This window comes from Pleurodeles waltl, chromosome 1_1, assembly GCF_031143425.1.
Source record: "Pleurodeles waltl isolate 20211129_DDA chromosome 1_1, aPleWal1.hap1.20221129, whole genome shotgun sequence".
Classification (NCBI taxonomy): Eukaryota; Metazoa; Chordata; class Amphibia; order Caudata; family Salamandridae; genus Pleurodeles; species Pleurodeles waltl.
Window position 1 is genome coordinate 436,174,449 of NC_090436.1, and position 17,336 is coordinate 436,191,784.

A 17,336-nucleotide genomic window follows, 5' to 3' on the forward strand; every position below is an offset into this window, starting at 1 on the left:
TGGGAACACTATACCCAAATAACATCTCCCCCACCATCCCTTTGGAAGACGATAATAGGCATTATACCCACAAATGTAATATACACCTGGAATGACAGGGTCAAGTCCGTTCATCATGAATGTCCATTTGGCCTTAAAGATAAACGTATGTTTACACTCACTCGCTCCTACAAAAATGTTGTCATAATAATATTCACCTCGATATATACAAAACTTCCCTACATGCCAAGCATCTAAAGCTATTCTCCCTTGTGTTTTTATTGCAGCAAAATCATAATTATCTACTGAAGCCCTCTTATGTAGCTCCTTTTCTAATTTCGCATTCATTTGTGCCCTTCTATCATCTGTATGATCTAAAAAGCTTATTTCTACTGCAGAGAGCGAGCAGGTAAGATTTTCCCTATGAGCGTGAGCCGTTTCAAAAGGTAGCATTGGCTCGAAAAATTCCCTCATTATTTTAGCATCCCAATCTTTAGCAATCTGGCTTAGCTGCGCTATTATAGGAACATATGCAAAGGTAACATCGTAATTTGAGTAAAAATACTGTATGTTAGTTTGACCATAAAATCTAGACATTACTATACTACATGTAATCCCGTATGTAAGAGGCATGTGTTGATAAGTCACCCCTTCCTTTACTGATGTCGGTATCTGTGTACACACATAACAATCTTTCGCATCCATGGTCTCAACATATTCTGTTAGCAAGCGATAGAAAACATTATATGAAAGCTCCTTCTTATCATGCAAGTGTCTCTCATCTAATTCTAGTCTTTTCAATGCGGTTAGTTCAGTGACAGTAACAGGAGCAAAAGTAGAAGCGTCAATTTTCTCATTCTCACCCTTTCCATGCATTGCAAGCACTATTGCCATTATTATTAGTACACATGCAATTATCAAGCCTATACACACATATTTACAATATTTCTTTCTGCTGTTTTGCGTCATGATCTGTATAGAATCAGAGAGCTAGAAGCACCTATAAAGAAACTATTTAGCAATTCAGTTACAAAGCTGAACGAGCGCAATGTTCACACAGTTTTCTTCAGGAGGCCAGTCACTTATCGGTTAGCAGCATTTGTCTCAATTCGGCAATAACTCAGTCCTGATCAGTTCAGCAAATGTCTCATCCGGTTTAGCAATGTCTCAGCTGGTTGTTTGTTTCACGTTATATTGTAGCAAGCGATATCATTTATCACCCTTTCAATCAACAGAGTCCATAAAACTTTTCTTTTCTATTGGTATCTCTTCTTCTTCGTTCTCGAGGCTTAGAGATACAAATTCGTCAGTCCAATTGTCATTGGCTACATATGCCCATTCTGGACCGGAATATCTCCTATTCGGTATCCTTTTCCTTTTCAATTTTGCTTCTCTTTTCGATTCTGCCTCGCTGGTACTTTCCTCTTTTGTCAAGTCTTTCCCTTCACTTGAGGTTGGTACCACGACAGACACTTCCTTTCTTTTCTCTTTCACTTTTGGCCTTCCACCGTCGTTCAAACTTTCTTCAGTCCTTTGTTTTACTGGTGATATACTTAGTCTCCTCTTTGCACCATGTCCATTTGATGGACCTGCGACCCTTTCTGTGGAAGCTTGAACCTTTTCGTTCTGTCCTGCCTTGTCCCCTCCTTCTGGGGAATCGATCACGTTCTCCTTTTCTTTTTCTGTATCGTCTGCTTCTGGGAAAGCCCTCCTCTGATCAGGCTCTCCTGCTTTTTCACCTTTTTTGAGCCCTTCGTCACCGTTACTTTCGTCAGGCTCTGTATCACTTTCAGCTGCGTCAGGTTCCTTGTCACCCTCAGCTGCTTCAGGCTCTTTGCTACCCTCAGCTGCTTCAGGTTCTTTGTCACCTTCAGCTTCTTCGTCGCTGTCTGAACTTTCTCCTTGGTCTTCCCCAAGTGAGTTGGTCTCTTCGTCCTCCAATAATATCTCTCTCTCTCCTGCTTCTGCCTGTTCGCTTTCAGTTCGGTTTTGTTCTGTCTCAGCACTCAGCACTGTTTTATCAGGCACTGGCAGTTTCAGCGCTTCAACTTCTTCATCTGTGGGACACAACACTTTCTTTGTGTGACTGGCGTGAATCCAGTTGGGAACCCCCGCACACTTCACAGCGGTAGTTGTCGTCAGGATCACTTGGAAAGGGCCTTTCCAACGGGGTTCCAGACACGACTTCCTCACGTGCTTCTTTACCACGACCCAGTCACCTGCTTTCAGTGCGTGTCCTGGACCTTGGATCGGTGGTAAGGTGGTTGCTTCCACCTGGTGAGAGAAAGAGCGAACCACGTCAGCTAGACCCTTGCAGTAGTCTAACACCATATCATCTGTAATATTCAAAAGCGCGTTTGCGGGAACTGCAGGAAGTCTCATAGCCCTGCCCATGAGAATTTTGTGCGGAGACAATCCAGTCTTTCTATCAGGGGTGTTTCTCATTGACATTAGCACCAAGGGCAATGCGTCAGGCCATTTCAAATTTGTCGATGCACATATTTTCGCCATTCTTGATTTCAGTGTACCATTCATCTGCTCCACCAGTCCTGATGCTTCAGGGCGATAGCTACAATGCAGTTTTTGCTCAATGTTCAGCGCTTCGCAAAGTAACTTTATCACCTCGTTATTGAAGTGACTTCCCCTATCTGATTCTAAAGAGATCGGGAATCCGAAACGTGGTATCAACTCTCTCAACAGTAGCTTTGCAACTGTAAGGCTGTCATTTCTACGTGTGGGGTATGCCTCAATCCAGTGACTAAAAATGCACACAATCACCAACACATACTTCAGACCTCCATGCACAGGCATCTCAATGAAGTCCATCTGCATTCGACTAAACGGGCCACTTGCTCTACCAATGTGGCTCGCGTTCACAACTGTTCCCTTTCCTGGGTTCATCTGCTGGCAAGTGACACATCGATGGCAAACTGCTTCTGCAGCTTGACGAAATCTGGGGTTAAACCAATCAGTTTTGAACAATCTTATCATGGCATCTCTCCCTAGGTGAGCTTGCCCATGATAGAACCGCGCAAGCTGTGATAAGAGACTGTTTGGCAAAACAAATTTTCCCTCATTTGAAACCCATAACTCGTCTGGTCTCTTTATACACTGTGATTTAATCCAGGAATCTCTTTCGTCCTCCCTGACGTTATTCTGTAATGCTTTTAATTCATCTATTGTATCTACGACCTTTAAGGCAAATGCTTCAGCTGGTTCGAGTTCTGGCTCACTTATCGAATTCCATTCATCCCTGAGTAATATACAGTTCAAGGCACAAAATCTTGCAACTTGATCCGCATATGCATTTCCCAGAGAAACATAATCCTGTCCTTTCGTATGAGCACTACACTTTACCACTGCAACTTCGGCTGGCATTTAAATGGCATGTAACAATTCCCTTATTCTCTCCCCGTTTTTCACTGGGGATCCTGAAGAAGTCAGGAAACCTCTCTGTGACCATAGTTGTCCAAAGTCATGCACAATTCCGAACCCGTACTGACTATCAGTGTAAATGGTGACTTTCATCAATGCAGACAGTTGACATGCTCTTGTAAGGGCTACAAGTTCTGCTACTTGTGCAGAATAGACTCCTTGAAGCCAGCCCGCTTCCAAGACACCTGTTACAGTACATACAGCATATCCTGCTTTCAAAATTCCCATCCCATCTCTTAGACATGAACCATCAACGAAAACAATTTGGTCATTTTCATCAAGCTTAGCATCCTTAATGTCAGGTCGAGGTTTTGTGCAAAATTCAGTCACCTGAAGGCAGTCGTGCTCGACGTCTTCAGCGTTCTCAATTTCAGCATTTTCACCAGGAAGCAAGGTTGCTGGATTCAACGTAGTGCACCTTTTCAGCTGCACGTTCGGTGAGCCCAGAATTATCGTTTCATACCTTGTGAGTCTTGCTCCGGTCATGTGTTGCGTTCGGGAGCGGGTCAAAAGTATCTCAACTGAGTGAGGGACCATGACTGTTACTGGGTGTCCCATCACTATTCTTTCACTCTGAGTGAGGCTGATACCAACTGCTGCTACGGCGCGCAAACACCCTGGAAGTGCTGCTGCGACCGGATCCAAGGTAGCTGAAAAATACGCTACTGGTCTGTTTACGCCACCATGGGCTTGGGTCAAGACAGACAAAGAACATGCATCACGTTCATGACAAAACAATGTGAAAGGCTTTGTGTAATCAGGCATACCTAAAGCTGGAGCCCTGCACATGCATTCTTTCAATTCAATAAAAGCATCCATCTCATCTCCTTTCAGCTCAATTTGATCAAAGGCATCCTTCTGGGTCAGTTTCAGTAAAGGCTTTGCTAGAGTTGAGAAGTTGGGAATCCACTGGCGACAGTAGCCCACCATTCCCAAAAACGTCCTCACCTCCCTCCTTGTCTTGGGTGGACTCATTTGAAGTACACTCGTTATTCTTTCCTTCATTATTCTCCGTGACCCTTTCTCTATTTGGTGACCCAAGTATTTAACTTTCTTCTGACAGAACTGCAATTTGGAAGGAGACACCTTGTGTCCATTCCTTCCCAAATGGTTCAACAGAGCAATGGTATCGGCTGTGCAACCACTTTCTGTCTTAGATGCGACCAGTAAGTCGTCGATGTACTGTACTAGAGTTGACTCGAATGGCAATTCTAATGCCTCCAAATCTTTCTTTAGAACCTGATTGAAGATTGACGGTGACTCAGAGAACCCTTGAGGAATTCGACACCAACTGTACACTCTGTCTAGGAATTTGAAACAAAAGAGGAATTGGCTGTCCTCATGAAGAGGCACAGAAAAGAATGCCTGTGACAAGTCAATGACTGAGAACCACTCGGCATCGCAAGGGACTTGAAACATTATCACAGCTGGATTTGGTACGACAGGGCAACACTTGACTATGATGTCATTTATTTTCCTCAAGTCCTGCACTAGTCGGACCTTTCCACTTGGCTTTATTAGTCCCATTATTGGTGAATTACATGGACTGCTTAACACTTCTTTCAGTACTCCCTGCTTTACAAATTCGTCAATAAGTTGAGCAACTTTCATGAGGGTGTCTTGTGCCATGTGGTATTGTGGGGTCTGGGGAAAGATTGCATTGGGCTTTACAGTCACTTTCACTGGTTCCACTCCTTTCATCAATCCCACCTCTTTCCCTGTCATATCCCACACTTCCTTTCCGACTGTTTCCCGTAATTCGGCTGGAATATCTTCTTCAGTTATCATCGGGAAAAGACAAATCAGAGGATATTCTTCATCAACAGTTTCCATCTCGTCCCCCTCTACACTGTCCTCTTCTTCCCCATCACTGCTCGTCTGAATTGTTATTCCCTCGTTCGAGCACATAATCGAACAACCCAATTTGCACAACAAGTCTCTCCCTAACAGTGCTATCGGGCTTGAGTCACATACCACAAACTGATGTACCCCTTGATAGTTACCGATGCTGACTGGTACCGGATCTGTTATTGGGTTCGTCAGGTGCCTGTTTGCTACTCCTACTACTTGAACTGTCCTCCCTGAGAGTGGCAAATTTGGTACTTCACTGCTCTTAACGGTTGAACGCGTGGCTCCTGTGTCAACCAAGAATGAAACACGATGACCCATTACTCTTCCCTCTACGTACGGACCCTTTTGATCAACTTCCAAGGATGCTGCAAGCACACAATCTCCTTCTTCTTCTGAACTTTCACTCTCCCATACATTGTTTATTCCACTCTCACTGTGTAGTGGGAACTGTTGTACTGTGCCATTTGTACTCATTACCTGACCCAAAACCTGTGGAGGAACCATCACTTGCTGCTGACTCATTGGTGCCAAAGGTATTTGCATTTGCTGATTAGGTACCATGGGTAACTGCTGTTGCATTGGCTGCATTTGCGTCATCTGCATACGAGGCATCTGCATCTGCTGCGGCTGCATAGGTTGTAATCCCTGCAACTGATTTACGGTCTGAAAATTTGGGTTTGAACCTCTCATTTTCGGTCCCCTCATTGTCTGAAATGCATTGACATCATTGTTTTGCTGACCAACACCTGCACCTTCCTGCACCACCATCGGGCACTCGCGTTTCCAATGACCGACAATTCCGCACACGTGACACGGCATCACCTTCTTCATTGCCTGCACTCGAGTCACAACAGTGTTCAAATCCGGACCATTATTCACAAAACCTCCTCTGCCTCTGGCCTGTGGCTGAAACATCATATTTCCCTGCAACTGCGGCTGCGGTTGCGGTACCTGCTGTTGGAACCCTTGCATCCCTTGCAAACCTTGCAGACCTGTCTGGGCTGCTTTAAGTTGCATCATCATCACCTTCTCTTTCAACCTTTTCTGTTTCACTTCAATTTCGTCGCTACAGTATTTCGCATAATTCAACACCTCATCAATCGGTTTCGACTGCCAACAAATCAAATGCGACTTTATCATCTGACTTATCTCTGGTCTCAGCCCTTCCACAAATCTAAACACGAAATGAAGCATGTCCTTCGCCTCTAATGTTTCCGTGCCGCTGTAGTTCTTAAACGCCTTCAACAACCTCTCATAGTAACTATGAATCGACTCTTTAGCCTCTTGGGCCGTTCGATCGATCTTCTGCCAATCCACATTTTTCGCGGCAACCTTCGTCTTCAAATGCTCAATCACCTTGTAGTACAAGCTCATCACCATAGGTGATGGTGCACCCGTATCCCTGTCTCTCTCTGGTTCACTTGTCGGCCAACCTACAGCTCTTTTGCAATCCTCCCACAAATCTGCCGGAACCACAATCTCAAAGAGGGTGTTCAGGTCTTCCCAGAGACGTTTTGCAAGCTTCACAAACCTATCAGTCTGTTGATACCATTCAATCGGCTTCTCTCTCAGTTTGGGAAAATCATCCGTAAATGACTGAATGTCGCTTCTGTGCCATGGTACATGTATTAATTTTCCCCCTGCTGTCTCCCTCATTGGTAACATGGTTACTGCCTCGCTACTCTGTGGTCTTTTCTCGTTGAGCTCTGTAGCACTGTCCCTCCTCTTTTCCTTTCTCTTTACCCATCTGCTTTCCCACTTGTCTAAGCACCTCCACACTTGTGCACTCTGCAGCAATTCTCTAAGGTGCGCCTTCATGCCTGCTGACCTCATGTGTTCAAAATCTGTGGTCCCAAAATCCAATCTATAGCTTCTGCTCAAGTGTTTTGTCTTGTCTATATCAACCCCGTTTTTGTCAGCTATTTCCTGCAAGCTTTTATGTACCTTATTCACTTCCTTCGTAATCCTGGGACATAGATACCTCAGCTCTTCTTCCGAGTAGGACTCTAACCTATTCACACCCATAGTCCCTTCCGCCAACTCTTGTGCTTCCATGTTCAACCTGACCCTATTCAGATAATCTTCTCCCTTCCCACTGGCTGAACTTTGTGTGGAATTTAGACTGTTGAACCACTGTGTCAGCTGTTGCGCATTCAACCCCATCAGTGTAGCATTCACATCGACTGCCATTGATGGTTGCAGCAACTTTTCAGTATTCGATGACAGCGGTATCATCAGTGGGGGACTCGACCTCACCAGTGTTGACTGAGCACATATGGGACTAAACTCCATCAAGGATCCGGATCCAGTTGGCTGAGCCGCTATCGGAGTTATCCCTGGAGTGTTTTCTATGCACCTCCTTTCGGTCCCATTCTGCAGCATTGATCCCTGACCGCTCATACCTAAGTTAGGCTGACTGTATAAAGGTACCGGTGGACCTACAGTAATGGGTAGCGATATCGCATCTGGGTTTTGTCCATTTCCCATGTTCTGAGGCATGTTCATTCCCACACTATGGGTCATCATTGCCGGCATGCCCATTTGACTCCCCGTCATCTGAGCATGTGCATTTCCCCCTTGCATCTGCTTTTGAGGCATCAAAAACTGAGTTGATTCAGCTTGTGCCAATGTTGGGTTGTGACCACTCTGTACTCTCCTTACGGTTGGATCTAGAATCATTCCTGCACTGTTGTCACTGCTATAGTATCCTGGAATCTGCGGCTGATAATTTTCTGCTGGTTTCAACATGGGCACATCTGGATATATTCTCCTAACCTGCGGTATCTGCGGGGTGAACAGTAGACTCGGGTCCTTAGATCCCGATGATGCTCCTGAACTCTGACTTTCACCGTTCTGTACCGATGCCGGAGGGGCAGAACTGGTACTTGGACCTTGTCCACTCTCTGCATAAGGTGGTGGACGGTCGTTCAGCAATTGCATGATTAACTCCTCATCCTCTAACTCCTCTTCCCTTCTCAACTTTTCCTCGTCCTCTCTATCCTTGGAACACCTCCTGTTTGTCTTACAGGTAGCTTTCTTACCTGTCTCCTCTTCTTCCTTAGTAATTGCGGGAAACAATTTTATCCCCTGCAGTACATCTGACCTCCACACCTTCTGTGCATTATCCCACCTAGCGTCCGCTAGTGTCTTTTCTACCTTTCTTATCCTGCTCTCGAACTTATTTTGCTGTTGCTGTCTAGCCATCAGTTCCCAAATTGCTAGAGCCTCAAACTGTGCTGGCCTTGGAGGTACCTTCATGTCGTACATCGTGAATCTCAAATTCTCTAGTATCCTTATATTGAATGTCCCATGGATCGGGAATGCTACGCTCCCATGTTTCTCTGTCAGCTTGTGCCATTGCTTTAGCCAAAGGCACGGAGCTACCCCTTTTTCCTCCATTACAATGTAAGCTGGTGTACCTTCGGGTGGCGTCTCCTCTCCTACGCTCGCTTTAATGTAAGACTCCCCCTTCATCGCACTCCTTAATGCTTTAAAAAATTTCATTTTCTCGTCTTTTATTTCACAAAGTTTGTAATCAATAGGTGACTTTAATTCCCGGAATACTCTTCGCTTGCCTTTCCCCTTCCAATCGAGCCCCACGGACTGCGTCCAATCCGTGCGCGACCCTTCTTTGCAACCAACCTATCCCAGCGCGGCTCCTAGTGACGTCACACTCACACACACTGCGGCTGACAAAGCCTCGCGGCTAGTCCTCCTTCACTCAGCTCCTCTCGAAACAACTTCTTGCATGTATCGCGAGCTACCAAAAAATAAAACAGATCTGTTGGTTTACTACAGGAAGGGTAACACAATCGCTTCAGGACCTTAGGGATTTTTCACTAGCCTCAGCAGTTATTCCATCTTTCTCGGTCCCCACGTTCGCAAGCAAATCTGACCCGCAGACCTACTCTCAACTTGTCAATGATCTATTCTATTGCACTTAGAATTTTGTCAAAGCCCGAAGTCGAAGTTCCTTTCACTCCCTTAACACACGTACCGACTCGTTGACCACGCCCGATCAACCTACTAAACCGCCCAGACCACAACATAAATCAACATACTCCGGAGTCTCTTGACCTCGCAGGGCCCGTCTCAACAACAACAACCACGTGGACCTTTTTATGCACAAAGCGCCACACGCACATGAAGTTCGACGACTTCCCTACTCTCACACTCGGAGTCGCACCTCCGCTATTTCTATGAAGTTCGACAACTTCTCTACTTCTACACTCGGAGTCGCACCTCCGCTATCCTCTAAAAAGAAAAAAATTCCTTGCAACCTTTTTCACCCAATCTGCGGCAATAAGCTGTGCAAGCGCAAAACCCTAATTTCACTCATACCATCACTAGTACCGCCAACGCCGATTCCACACCTCCATTCTCTTCATTCGCAAGCTCCGAGATCCCGGGAAAGTCGCGGTGGACCTAGCCCATCATCATTCTGTCAATCTATTTTACCCAAGAAAAATCTAATTCAACTTCTCGAGTGGGGTCTCAAAGGGCGTAACCGTCAATTCAACACCATGTACTTTAAGAGTACGGGGTCCCAAAAGGCGAAACCGTCCTCTGCTACCATCTACTGATAGAGCGGTCCGCACTAATAATTTACCTGTATTTGGACGCTCTTTTAGGCCGATGAATCTTTTGGCTAAGTGGGACCCACGACACCCTTAATCAGTCAATTTCGTTAAATCAATAATCAATAACGAACATAAGCAATACCCTGATCAACATAACACTTGACAACTAGTCCAGAATACATTTCGGCGAACCCTGACCTTTCAGTCAGGAATAACCACACCAGTTTATTCAAAGTTAGTGAATTTATTTCCCTATATTAACAAAGCTAGCACAATATAAATGTGTCTCAACACCAAACGATAAACATAAATGAACATTAATAGCTGTCCATAGCGGCGAAACAAGTGCAATCTATGCAGCATTTGAATAACAAGGCATTCGATGATAGCAATGCAAATCACTAATACTATGATCTGTAACGAGCTAATTGCATACATTTAGTCAGCATAACAAGGTCTCAAATTGCATCGTGCAACAGAAGGAATCCTCATCTAACCTCAAATTAGCATCGGCATGTGGGACTTCATGCAAAACAATTTAGCAACATTAATTTAGAAAACTCCTAACTAGGGATCTTGTCAAAAATCAGCAGTTGGTTACCTAAAAGAAACACAATGCAATTGTACAATTTCCTTTCATATTTACCAATTACGATCAGCATACAAGGAAATCTTCGTCTCACAGGTACCGTTTCTCGATCAGCATGGGTACCGTTTTGATCAGCATGGGACGGGGCAAAAGGGGCAGGGGTGGACGGGGCAATTGCCTCACGGCGGCAAAATAAAACTACTACTTCATGCAAAGGGATCAAAGTTAAAGTCTCTAGGGCAAGAATCATTTAAAGTCTCTTTCTCTCGATTAGAGAAAGCATCAGAGTCTCTTTCAAAATGGCATCGCAGCAAGGTGGGCCATAATAGCTACGGTGTCCTGCAAAATGGCGGGTATCGAGCTGGTAATGGCTAATTTCTTCTCGTGCACCTGGTTTTTATAGACAACAGTTCAAGTCCAGTAGGGTCTTCCATTGGAGGGTTCATAGGTTAGCTTCAAATTATCCAATCAAAAACAACAGTTCTCAAGCTTTTACTTAAGCATACATTATCCTTGGAGATGGGTACGCAAGTTGCAACATTTTATACCAATTAACTCACTTTCAGAGCTTCCATTGTCCGCACCTGCAGATTGACCTTGGAGTAAGGAGAAAAATATGCCAAGCTGGCACGAAACCTTAAGATAAGCATGTGAACGATCTCAGTGGAAAAGTACAGCTTCAAGCAAAAATACACGTTTATTAGCACATTGGAAAAATACGAGTATCTAAACCGTGAGACCAGGCAACTAGGCCGAAGCCTCTACTAAAGTAATGCTAAGCTAAAACATTTCAAACAAGCAAATCATAGCACACGTTTACGATTATGTCGGATTAGTGCAATTCTAATACATCACGTTATATAAAGCACGCTTATAAATGTTAGCAAACTACTCTGAGGGCACATTTTGTCCCCGTACAATCTTTATTAGTTCGGTTAAAGTCACACATGATTATTTCAACACTACGTTTAAGCGCTAATAAATGAAAACCTTTATTTTCTGCTTCATCACTACTGATGCAACTATTGGGGTGGGCTATGTGACTGCAGTTATTAGTGGATATTGTTTGGGACGATTTACTATTACTGTGGGAAAATGTTTCATGTTTTCCTTATACAACAATGGTGATTACCTGCAGTTTAATCAGCTGACATATATGGACGAGTTCAGAGTCTTCTAAACGTGACACCATGAAGGTTTATGTAACCAGTATTGTCATTATAAAATTCAATAAAATATGTTTAAAAGAAAAGAGACCTAATCATTTCTGATTTAAAAATTTTCTTTTTTGTTTATGCATTAGCTGGGCCATCGTTTTCTTGGAAGTCTAGCTTGTAATTAGGGCTCCCGGTGTTTATGGTATTTATTTTTTTCACATCTCCCTCTGTACTTATCTATACTTATTTTTTGGCCATCTTCTTGTTTTTCCATATTTTTTTTGTGTTTTGAGAGTAAATGGAGAAGTAAAATGGTATATCTGCGCATGTGTTTAGCTGATAAACATGCCCTCATACTTTGCTACCTGTTACGTTTTATCTAATTAAGCAGTCAAATATAGAAAAACACTACACCCAGGTAAATATTAGCATTATATACAAATATTTGTTACATATGCATGTATTTTTAGAAATGTAATGATGTTTTTTTAACACTCCATGGTGTCTAGCTGCTCAGCTGCTCCACTGTTGGCCTAGAATTCACAAAGAACATCATGGAGAGTCCCTCAAAAGAAGCACAATTTTCTGTACTTGTCTGACTTACCACATGCTATTTCCGAGTTGGACAGATAGGCAGAATGTCTTCACGTACCTGCTTATACTAGAACCATAGACGTCTGAGAAGAGTCTTTCCTTGACCCCTGAGGTACTATACAAAAGGGATTACGTGCAAGTGCTTACATAACCTTGAAACTTCCAGGGCAGGTTGATTCCATAAGCAGGCTGTGTAAGACAACTCCCATACAGAGTTCTTAGTTGTATATGTTATGAGCCAGGGTTTAGTGTTTAACTGAAAAGAACTTGCTGAATTGTAGCCGTGCACTTCTTGATGTTGTGGGAGAATCTTTTTGTATTTTCAAGGAGTAAATAAAGGAAACAGGACAATGCATGTCCTCATATAAATAGAGGTGAAAAACTGCAAGGTGGTGGAATTAAGGTCTGTTGCATCAAATGCCACAGGTAGTCATTGGGAGGTTCATTTCTGTACAGCAGTGAAGTTTGGTAATTAGAGGACACTTAATGTGGGGAAGTAATGTGAAGGAATGACCATGTACATCGTCTGATCTTTTCATGAAGTGATGACTATATCAACTATACGTTTCATTTTGTTTCAGCAAATGCAGCCAAAGATGGATGCCTTGTGAATCTCGAGACACTGCATTGTATCCTGTGTGAGGAAATTACAGAATCTGGATGGAGAGAGTTCTTTCAAACCTTAGATAATCTGCCTTGTTTAAGGGAGCTAAATGTTGCCAAAGCCGCCAAACACCTAATTAAGGCCCATGCAACCACAATGACAGCATTTGTTCGATGCATCTCTAGACTTCCCAGCATCACAGAGGTCGTTACTTATGGTTTACTGTTCGACGAAGAAGATGTAGCAATGTTCAATTCCATGAAAGAGCGGCACCCCCAGGCAAAGAATCTGACACTTTTTTGGAAGTTGATGTAAACTTAAGTATTTGAATTATAGCAAAAGCAGTAGAGTGAAGGGCTATTGTCAGTGCTTAATTTGTAAATGAAAAGATGCCGGTGCTCAAAGCTCTCCTCTTAATCACGCGGCTGCTGCAATTTAAAGTGGGAGCACATAATAGTGAGGCAGCGTAATCCTGAAGCCATCTCGGGCCTCTTCACTCCACCTACAGCCACTCCCTGCCCCTTCAGCTCACTCTGTCAGCTTCCTGCTTTTTCCCTTTCTGACGCTTTTTCTTTTTACTCTTCCTCCGTCTTTCCCACGTGTCTTTTGCTCGCAGTAAATGCTTGAGGCAGAAAACTAAGTGCCGGCCCTCAGAAATAAGTGCCGGTGCACCGCACCGGAAACAACAAGCACAAATTAAGCACTGACTATTGTTAGTGTCCCATTTTTAGGTCACGCCTACCTCAAAGAGCAGACCTTGCCTTTCCATTCTTATGTTTGTCCCTCCCATGCAGCATAACCTTTTTGTCATCCATTTGACTGGATGCTTATACATTTTCATTGCTCACATTCAGGGAACTCTTTTTTTCTAAGTCTCTCTCCCCGTGTGCTGCTTTCCCTTAGCATCCACCTCTCCAATGCTCTTTGTTACTCTCTGACTCAAACTAGTCTGCTGCATGCCTCTCTCCATTGACTTGGTCTTTTTTAATGTTTCCTGCTGACCCATTATGCCCCATTTCCCTGTCGCTTCATTTGCACACTTTCGTATCTCTACGAACTGTTAGTCTTATAACAGTGGGACACTCCTAGTGTCTGTGTGCTTTATAATACACGTTAACTCCTTCATTCATTCATCTCTCGCCTCCCCTCCTTCTCACTATATATGCAACAGTTCACTAATTTATTGTGTGTGTCTGTAACGTTCTGGCTAGTAAACGTAAATATCCACTCCATACATATTTCACTCCAGTATTGGGCTGTGCCTGTCTGAAAGAAGCTACGTTGGTCAGAATTCTGGTCTTGCATCTGTCAGCATGCAAAATAAGGGTGGTGGATTATACAATGAACCTGGAGGCACTATGGCACCACCCCGTAGATTCAGCACTTAACACATCCCACAATATGCACTAACAATATTGTGAGTGGGAAAAAACTATTGTGAACTTACAATGGGTGTACAGGCTACCCATTGCTTACTCTTGTTTGGATGTTTTAGCACTCTCATTTGCTTGTTTCCTATTCAGTGGCTTGCCTTCATCTTCCTGTGTTTGTTTCTTCCCTGGAACACAACCTGTTTGCCTCTCTTGTGATTGACTGGCTGGTATCCTTCCACTACTCACATTTAGTGGACTACTGTTTCTTTTTTCTTTTTTACATTTAGCACTCGATGACAGTGCATTTGTTTTCTGTCTGTCTTCCTTGAGTGCTGCTTCCCCACCTCATAGGTCCATCCCCTTCATTCAATGCCCTGTTACTCCCAACCTCTCCCAGCTTGTGTGCAAAAGTAGAGCAGTTAGGATGTTTATGCTGGGATAAGGATGAAAACCAGAGATACAAGGCAGTTTTATCTCCTGCATTTGACATGTTGCATGAAAGCACAAGCTTTGGTGCTCAAAGACTCTTATGGCGCCGTGGGAAAGGTCATCTGTTGGTAACTGAGGCAGAAGCTGTACGTAGCATGACCTTTCTCCTGGAGTGCCATAAATCTGCTCCTTTGGCTACTGAAGATGACCGAATGTCTGAATTCTGTGGAAAGTTGATTAGTGCTTTTCTTATATTCTAATATTCTAACACCTCTTTCATCTTTTTAAATTATGTTCTGACTTTTCTGAGTGAAAAATATTTGAAAAATAATTTGTAAAGATTAAATCTGTCTTTGATAATTTCCTTCCCTCTGGGTCCGCTTTCCATCTCCCTTGTTTACATTTTTGAGTTAGACTTCAGGGTCATAGGGAAAATTACAAATCTTATCATATTTTTTGTCAGGCAAATGTCAGAAATCCTGAGGCTCCAACTTTGATAGCGCATTTGCGGAATATAGGGCAGAGGTGTGAACTGTAACAGCTCTAGAATAGCACTGCACAAGTTAGGAAAAACATTTTTGTTGACATTCATGTTCCAGCAGAGCAGGCACTGCTGGGGTGTTAATGGTGAATTATGTGCACTGCATCTGCCTTGTGGCCACAGTGCCAGTTATCCAATAACATCCCTCTGCTGTATTGCATGGAGAGGAGCATGTGTATTGGGAGTGAAGCAAGCGAAAACAAATGCTTTCTACATCATGAATACTTAACAACAAATCCCACAGCTCTGCACAAACTCACTGTGGGCAGGCAACCCCCTGCTGTGCACGACCTCTGGAAGTGCACTGTGGTGTGCTGGCCACAGGGCCTGTTAGTTTCCGAAGCCCTGCCTCCTATCCCACAGCCAGCAGGCAATCCCTTGCTGTGGGTGGCCTACCCCACACTGCTGGTGGACAAACCCCCTGGGCCCCTGCAATGCATGGCCTTTGGGTATGCACAGCTGGGGTTGGCTTCAGGGCTTGTACCTAACCCCCATAGGTGGGCAACTCCAGGTGGGGTAATCCACCAAGTGGAGGTCAAGAAAAAGGGAAGGTCCCCAATCTTTGATCTCCAATGCTAAATCTCATACGAATCTTTGTTCTCCAATACAGAAATATGACTGAACAGAAAAGCACCAAAGCTGTCAGAAAGTTAGAACTACGCAGTGGGGCAATGGCTAATCACAGTGCAGTTTGGTGCAAGGTCTGGCCACAGGCCAGGCCCTGTAGCCAACCCACTGCCAAGCACATCTGAAGGCAGTGTGCAGCAAGAGGTTAGATGGCTGCCACAGGGTTAGCCAGGCCCCACTGGAAATGCCACAAGGCTGTGTGCAGGAGGTGGTTGGTCATAGGACAGGCTCCGCAATCAACCCTTCACTGTACATGGCCAAAGGTCGTGCACAACGTTGGTAGTAGGTCATCTGAGGGGCCAGGTGTATGTTCAAGTTTGAATGTGATAAAAAAAAAACTGAGAAATTCACTGAATAAGGGAAAGGTTAAAGCAATGTTATGGTAAGGTATGGTAATAAAATATTAGCGTGTACTAAAAAAATAGAAATTCACAAAAAAACATATAGGTTAAAGTGACATTACAGTTAGATGTTGTACTGGGACAAAAACATATCTTTACAAACTCAAAAAACACTGACATTCACCAGTTATAATATATTGAGCTTTGTACTGCTTATTAACTGCCACGTTACATCCGTCATGATATATTAGTAATCACTGATGACAACTCTAATGACGTCATTGTTGATATCTTGTCATTGTGACAGGGTCCTATTGAAATATGGGGTTTGTAGTAATTCAGTACGGTAAACCAGTGGCAATTTTCTATCACCAATCATGTGATAATGGACGTGCTCCTTCACCACATGGTGGGCACATAGGACCTCTTATGAGTGGACCTGTCTGTTCTCATCCCTGGAATCAGAAATACGAGTTTTGTGGTAGTTACTGCTTGCCTCTCAATTTTCTAAAACCTGCCTAATTTTACAAATGAAAAATGCCCAGTAAATTCTGATACATGTGGATTTTGCTGCGCAAGGCACCATTATCTGCATCTTAGGCCCCATTTTAAAGGGCACCACTTGAAGTAGGAGCTAATTATCACACCTTTCACAGTCCGATCCCCATGGAATCCGATTTTAAAAGGTGCAATAATGATTGCCTTCCTGGCTGGGACCACTCCTGACAATGGCCATAGCATGTCTGTCAAGTCACCCACATTTGGAGGATGTTATTCTGCCACCCAGCAAATAAAATGTCTCAAAAGTAATGGGGTCTCTGCCTTTTTATACCTTGAACACTTTTCAGAAAAGGGTTTGTACTGTACTCACCTAACACATTTGTCTGCATCATGCATTAGCTTTAAACCGCAAGCTACCTTCAAACATACCTCTGTAACCCACATCAACTACGCTCACCTTTTACCTTTAACATGGAGTAATACTGTACTGATTTCCAAATGGTGCACCATATAACTTTCAACATGCACATTAACATTTGCCTACAGGACTTAGGGCTTGATTATGAGTTTAGTGAGATTCCGAGGACCGCCGAATCTGCGGTGGCAGTCGGACTGCCGCAGCCCTGGCAGTCCAATCGCCAGATTATGATCCTGGCAGTCGTCGCTACCACCAGGATCATTGATCCCAACGGGTTGGCGGCGGTCGGAGTCATTGTCAGCCACAACGGTGCTAAG

General features: G+C 43.9%; 1 protein-coding gene across 1 annotated transcript in view; it reads left to right on the plus strand.

Annotated features, from left to right (window-relative positions):
• LOC138284946 (baculoviral IAP repeat-containing protein 1-like) overlaps positions 1 to 16,910 on the plus strand; it is a 579,119-nt gene extending 562,209 nt beyond the window's left edge. Inside the window, exon 16 of the mRNA XM_069224297.1 lies at positions 12,767 to 16,910. Within this exon, the coding sequence (XP_069080398.1) occupies positions 12,767 to 13,104 (338 nt within the window). The 3' untranslated portion in view covers positions 13,105 to 16,910. The remainder of the gene's footprint in view (positions 1 to 12,766) is intronic.
• The last annotated feature ends 426 nt before the right edge of the window (positions 16,911 to 17,336 follow it).